At 30.7% G+C, this 6,939-nt stretch overlaps 1 protein-coding gene across 1 annotated transcript; it reads left to right on the forward strand.

The window, feature by feature from the left end:
- The first annotated feature begins 834 nt into the window (after positions 1-834).
- Positions 835-4,412, forward strand: LOC105160739 (hexose carrier protein HEX6). The gene is made up of 3 exons (XM_011078218.3): positions 835-1,037; positions 1,114-1,436; positions 3,151-4,412. Exons 1-3 carry the CDS (start codon positions 929-931, stop codon positions 4,219-4,221), a joined length of 1,503 nt encoding a protein of 500 aa, XP_011076520.1. The 5' UTR covers positions 835-928; the 3' UTR covers positions 4,222-4,412.
- Positions 4,413-6,939: the final 2,527 nt, after the last annotated feature.

The raw sequence follows: 6,939 nt of genomic DNA on the forward strand, positions 1-6,939 counted from the left end.
TTTAATTATTTTTAAAATTAAATTATTATTTATTATAAAAATATTTTAGTAAATTTTGACCAAAAAAGTAAGAAATAAATTTTAGTTTTATTTCTAATATTTATCTCTAAAGTAAATAAGTATAATTTAAAAATTAATTTGTTATTTAATAAAATAAAATTTATCTAATACTTTTATTCAAAATAAATTTAATTTTAATAGTTTATTCTCAAAAATTAATATATTTTAGATCAAATAATTAATTTAAATTTAAAAATAATAAAATTGATCCGAGAAATTATCTGAAATAAAAATAATTATAATTTTATAACTATTTATTATATATATTGATATAAGAATTTTCTAATATTTTCATTTTTGTAAAAAGAAAACAAAAAGTTCTTATAGTTCGTGGCTAAAGTTGGTCAAAAGATGAGAAAAAAATGAAGTGGGGAAAGAAAATGAAGGGGAAATGAAATTGGGATATTGTAAGTCTAACTTATGTCAATTTTTCCTCCTTTTTCGCAGCATCATATGCCTTTTTCCTCCAAAATGATGGAGTTAATGATAGTTAACGGAGCATAACATTCATGTGTGTCGCACATGATTTTATTAGACAGAAAATGCTTATTTTTTGTTTAATGATACTAAAATTCGAACCCACAACAATTGTGGCACAAAAAATAAAAATGATCTTTTTTAACGGTATCGAAAAAGAAATTTTCCCATTATGTGCCTATATAATTTTATATGTCTGCACATAATTATTTAACTATATGCGAATTTTTTTTATAGAATAATTATATGAATTATCATTTGTTATTTTTCCAACACTCTATAAATAGAAGTGTTGTTAGTAAGCTACATATCAATCTCAAACCTTTGATTCCTTTCAAAAAAGCCATCTACCTTCCTCACCCTTGCTATACATTGTACCTAGGAGAAATCAATGGGTGAAGTTGTGCAATATAATGGGAAGATTACATGGTTTGTTGTGCTGTCTTCTATTGTTGCAGCACTTGGAGGACTAATCTTTGGTTATGGTACTGGAGTAACAGGTAGTTTTTCCCACTGTTGTTCTATTATTGCATGCATGTTTTTTTAAGGTTTACAATCTAATTCGTTTGTATGAAGGTGGAGTGGCCTCCATGGAACCATTTTTGAAGAAATTCTTTCCGGAGATTTACAGAAAGATGAATGAAGAAATTATGACTAGCAACTACTGCAAATTCAATAGCCAACTGCTGACATTTTTCACCTCCTCATTCTTGATATCTGGACTTGTTGCTACTTTCTTTGCCTCCCCAATAACGAGGGCCTTGGGACGAAAAGCATCGATCCTTATTGGTGGAACTGCATTTGTCGCCGGTTCTGCGCTTGGTGGCGCAGCGAGCAACATCTACATGCTGATATTTAGTCGTCTTCTGCTTGGAATAGGGTTTGGTTTTACCAACCAGGTAACTTGGCAATATATATGGATTATCTAACTCCTTTTCAAACACTCATTTTTCTTTAACTTTCGAGCTTAATTATTGGGTAAAAGAAATTTTTGATCCTGTTAAAAAGGGTCATTTTCGTTTTTGGTACCATAATTGTTGCGGGTTTGGGTTATGGTACCATTAGACTAAAAAATACGCCTTTTTGGTCTCAAGTTAACGGCAGAGGCCATGTGCTTCGCACGTGGATGTTAACGGTTGTTACCTCCTAAAAAACAATGTTCTTATAGTTTGTGGCTAAAGTTGGTCAAAAGATGAGAAAAAAAATTAAGTGGGGAAAGAGAATGAAGGGGAAATGAAATTGAGATCCTGGAAGCCCTAACTTATGTCAATTTTTCCTCCTTTTGTCTCAGCATCACGTGCCTTTTCCCTCCAAAATAGCAGGGTTAACGGCAGTTAATGGAGCATAAAAGTCATGTGCGCTGCACATGATTTTATGTGACACCAAAAGGTTTATTTTTGGGTTTAATGATACCAAAATCCAAACTCGCGACAATTATGGTACCAAAAATGAGAATAACATTTTCTAACGGTACCGAAAAAAGATTTTGCCCCTTAATTATATTTGGGTCCGCCTAAATTACACTTTTCTTTAAAAAAGTTTTGAAAATAACTTACACCCTTTCAAAAATTCTTCCTCTATACCTGATACTATTTCATTAGGGTCTAGACGAAAAATACTAATACTAACAAAAAAAATTATATAATTTTTAATTTTACTCCTTATTTAATAATTTCATGTATATTTTTATGTACTTATCAAGGGATACTGTAATATATATTTTACCATTATTGTTGAATATTTTTCTCAATTGTGTTATGATAAAAGATATAAATAACTTTCAATATTTCAACTCGTGTTTAATATTCTGATTTGGATCATAAAGCAGTCTTTATTATGGGTTGGATGGAATATTATTATATAAATAATTAAAATCTTGTATATACTTGTTCAGATCATCTAGTGCAAAATGATATTATATTTCGTATTTTCTATTCAGTATATACATATCAAATGTATATTATATCTTTTAAATATATATTTATGAATTCTATACACATGACATGTATAAATTAATTGAAATATAAAATGCAATATATTATTGAAAATGAACTTCAAAATTCTTTCTTATTTTATGTTGGTTCCAATATTTTAATTATTTTAATATTCAATTTATTGTTGGTTAATTAATTTTGATTTTATGATTTGATTCATCATCATACTCACCCTTAATTTACAAATTATTTAACAGGGTCATTATTTTAAGTAATGATCATATTTATAACTCTATTGAAATAGGTAGTTATTTTTGGTGTTTGTTTATAGAAGAATTTGAGAATTTTTCAGTACTCCCACAAGCTTTTAATTTTTTTTTACAATGTGATGATATTGATTTACAATCTGGTCGTCGTCATGCGAGACTTTGGTGTGAGCTAATTGGATTTGTTTTGGAGTCATGATCAGCAATGCATACTTATACGTTGGAAGGCAATGATTTTAGTGTTACAGGGTGATAAATTACACTTTTTCCTGAATTTTACACCAAACACACTTCGAATGCATTATATTTGTCGTATTATTCATTCAAATCCGATCAAATCTGATTTGAGTTAAATTTTAAATTATTGCGTCGACATGCATGGATGTTGTTCACATTCCTTCAATTTCTTGCAGTCAGTCCCTTTATATCTCTCGGAAATGGCACCCCCACAACACAGAGGAGCTTTCAACTCTGGTTTCCAAGTATGTTTGGGCAGTGGAATTCTGATAGCCTATCTCCTTAACTACGGCATAGAAAAAATCAAAGGAGGGTGGGGATGGCGAGTTTCACTTGCATTGTCTGCGGTTCCTGCCTCAATTATGACCATATCGGCACCATTCCTTCCAGAGACACCCAATAGTCTTGTTCAGCAAGGCAATTACGAAAAGGCCAAGAGAATGCTGCAGAAAATCCGAGGCACCAATGATGTCGAAGCAGAATTCGACGATCTAGTAGCAGCAAGCAATGCTTCCAAAACCGTGGAACACCATTTTAATAAAATTTTTCAAAGAAAATATAGGCCTCAACTAGTGATGTCTATAGCTATTCCATTCTTCCAACAAGTAACCGGTATCAACGTTGTCGCATTCTATGCTCCATTACTATTTCGAACAATTGGCTCTGGGGTAAGCGCGTCTCTTTTGTCTTCCGTGGTCACTGGAATAGCCGGGATGTGCACAACCGTCTTGTCGTTGTTGATAGTCGACAAAGTAGGCAGAAGGGCTTTATTCCATGTAGGCGGAATTCAAATGTTCGTCCCACTAATGATCATTGGAGGAATAATGGCAGCAAAATTAGGCGATCAAGGCCAATTGAGCCAGGGATACAGTATTTCACTTCTAGTCTTGATTTGCATATACCTTGCTGGTTTTGGACTGTCATGGGGTCCATTGGGATGGCTAGTTACAAGTGAAATTTTTCCACTAGAAATAAGGTCAGCTGCACAAAGTATAAACGTTGCCACAAGTTTTCTCTTTACCTTCATCGTTGCTCAGACATTCCTAGCAATGCTATGCTATTTCAAGGCTAGAATTTTCTTCTTTTTCGCGGTGTGGGTGGCGTTGATGTCGGGTTTCGTCTACGTCTTGCTGCCGGAGACTAAGGATGTGCCGATTGAAAAAATGGAGAAAATCTGGAAGGAGCATTGGTTCTGGAAGAGATTTGTTGGCGATGGTGATGAAGAATATGAAGGGAATAAGATTTAAAATTACATTATTGCATGTAACTTTCTTATCTCGTTAGTAAGATTGAGGTTGCTTTAATTTCTAGTAAATTTCACAATCTCTCAATCAGTAAGATTGAATTAACGACTTTCATTTGCTTTATTTGAGTAATTTGTGATTACCCCCTCCTGTTGGGTCAGAATTATAAATGTATCTCTTTGATTTTGTTTTCATTATCAATTTTCAATTTTGTTCGTATGAGTTCTCATTGCATTTTTGAAAAAAGTTACTATTGGATATAAATATTAAATACTATAACTAGAAATCATAGTAAATAACTGTAATTCATGTAAAAGACTAACTTTTTTCACTATAAAAAAGATCATTTGTCACAGTCAAAAGTGATGACAAATGTTTTAGTCATTTCTACCACCTATTTATGAAGTTACAATCGCACATGCATTTTTACCAACTATTTATGAAGTTACAAAGATTATTCCGTACTATGCATAAGCGTCAATATTATTAAGAAAGCAAATTTTCCACACACATCATCAAATAATATATATAGTTATATAAAAATCAAGGTTAATTAACAGTCCTGTACAAATTGGTTGTCCTAATATATGTACAAATTAAGGTTAATTAACAATATATTAATGTTCTTAATCTAGCAATAGTCTTGTAATATTCATATACTTTTCAGCATGCTTATAGTAATTAGGTCTATATCTTTGCATATGTATTTTCCACATGTACAATAATTTGGTATGAATGTTGCCGTAAAATATATCTTTAACTGTTGATATGAGGTTGTGCAGTCTTCACTTGTCCTCTAAAGTCTAATGATCGAATAATTAAGCTGACATCAATACATACGTCAAAGATGTTGAAGCCGCCCACAACGAAAACCAGATGATTATGAGGCATTATTCATAAATTTTGACCTCTTGTACAACCATTCCTAGACAAACCGAAGTGTCCCTCCATCTAGGGCTATTAAGCCGAGTCAATGGACCCGACGAATCAGATCTACATGCACTACAAAGAAAATATAACATTAGTAACAAGATTAACAATTTTTAAAGCAGTCGCAAAAAATATAAATTGAGTGACAACAATTTCGAACTTGTCATTGTATAATTATTAGTAACAAGAATTGTGGATAAGGTTGTCACTATCAATAAGTAGTGACACATCTATAGTGACAACTTATTGACTATACAAATATCTATAGTGACAATATACATATGTCAAATACAACAAGAATATAGGTTTTGTATGTTTTACAATTTATACTTTTATCAGATCATATACTATTTTGCAGAATTTTAAGAATTTTTCAAATTTAATTTTATTAAATTGTTTAATGTTACTCATTCATCATAAAAATTATCTTTCTGCTTGATGCATAAAATTTACCCAAAAAAATATATAATAAATATACCTATTCTTTTTATTCTAAATAATTTGTTATATTTATCATAGGAAAAATTGATAATTCAGTTAATATCCAAATAAGCAAATAACTTATTACGTACAACATCACCCATATTTATTCTTATTTGTTGAGTAGAATTTCCCATCATAAATTTCTTATTTTTGAACTTAAAGATCTAATTTTGTTGCATTGCCAACAAGGAATAAATTGTCAATCAAAAACAAAATAATTAAATACCTTACAATTTACTATGGTTAGCTATACATTCACATAGTATACCAAATTTTTTTCTTACTATACAAAAACTTAAAATGCAATAATAAAACGTGTAACAACCAAGTTTCCGATAATTATAGTTTTTGTATTAAATTCCCTTATTTAAACATGTCCTTATGGTGTTTCTATTACCATATATGTGTTGATGTTGTAACATCTTTTACTTGCGATGACATCTCTATAAAAAGTAATATCAACTGAAGTATTTAAATTGTATAATTGTAGTAATTAAAGAATAACTTTCAACATAACTTTTACTACAATTGGTATCAACTCCTAAGTCACATATCCAATTTTATGAGGAATATCTGTTAGAGGTGATGGTTACAAATATACATGGTACGATTATAGTTAAAGCCACATATACATATGTTAGAAGCATCGATCTTCGATCTCTCGGACTCTTAGGATTATATATTTCCCCCTTTATGTGATAACAGTTGCTATATAGAAATTCCAAGGTCAAGACATAAAAGGTTGCTATGAAATTGACATCTCTATAGCAAGGAAACTGCTATAGAATTTTCATTACATCAACAATGGAAACTCCACACTAAGGTTTGCAAATGTATATATATTCCAATATTAATATTGCAAAAATATTTGGGACAAATCTTTTCACGCATAACACAACTATGAAAATGACTGTAGAAGAAAAAATTATATTTTACGTCCCACAAGTTAGTCCTTCAGCGATTTTGGTCTCATTGTTTTTAAACTCACAACATTACTCCCGCCATAACTCCGAAAAATTTGTAATTCAGTTCCAAACCTTAATTATGTTATATTTCTGACTAAAACAGCACGAGCTCCATTAGCTATTAATGGGAATTAAGGTTGTTTCCATCATAAATTTAACATAATTAAGGTTCCGGATTGAAATTATAAATTTTTTTAGTTATGGAATATAACTTGGTGAGTTCAAAACAATAAGATCAAAATCACAAATAAACTAACTTATGGGGACTTAAAATGCAATTTCGACTACAGAATTATATAGCCATGTGTTTCAGTACAAAAGATGGTCAAATGCAATTTACCTC

Source organism: Sesamum indicum, linkage group LG4 (genome assembly GCF_026168435.1).
Source record: "Sesamum indicum cultivar Baizhima isolate 11 linkage group LG4, ASM2616843v1, whole genome shotgun sequence".
In the NCBI taxonomy this organism is placed as follows: domain Eukaryota; kingdom Viridiplantae; phylum Streptophyta; class Magnoliopsida; order Lamiales; family Pedaliaceae; genus Sesamum; species Sesamum indicum.

Bases quoted from the DNA above. Each gene is read 5' to 3' on its own strand.
- LOC105160739 (XM_011078218.3), top strand. From the start codon at position 929: ATGGGTGAAGTTGTGCAATATAATGGGAAGATTACATGGTTTGTTGTG. The intron at 1,038-1,113 runs GTAGTTTTTCCC...GTTTGTATGAAG, and splicing joins TTATGGTACTGGAGTAACAG to GTGGAGTGGCCTCCATGGAA. The intron at 1,437-3,150 runs GTAACTTGGCAA...AATTTCTTGCAG, and splicing joins GGTTTGGTTTTACCAACCAG to TCAGTCCCTTTATATCTCTC.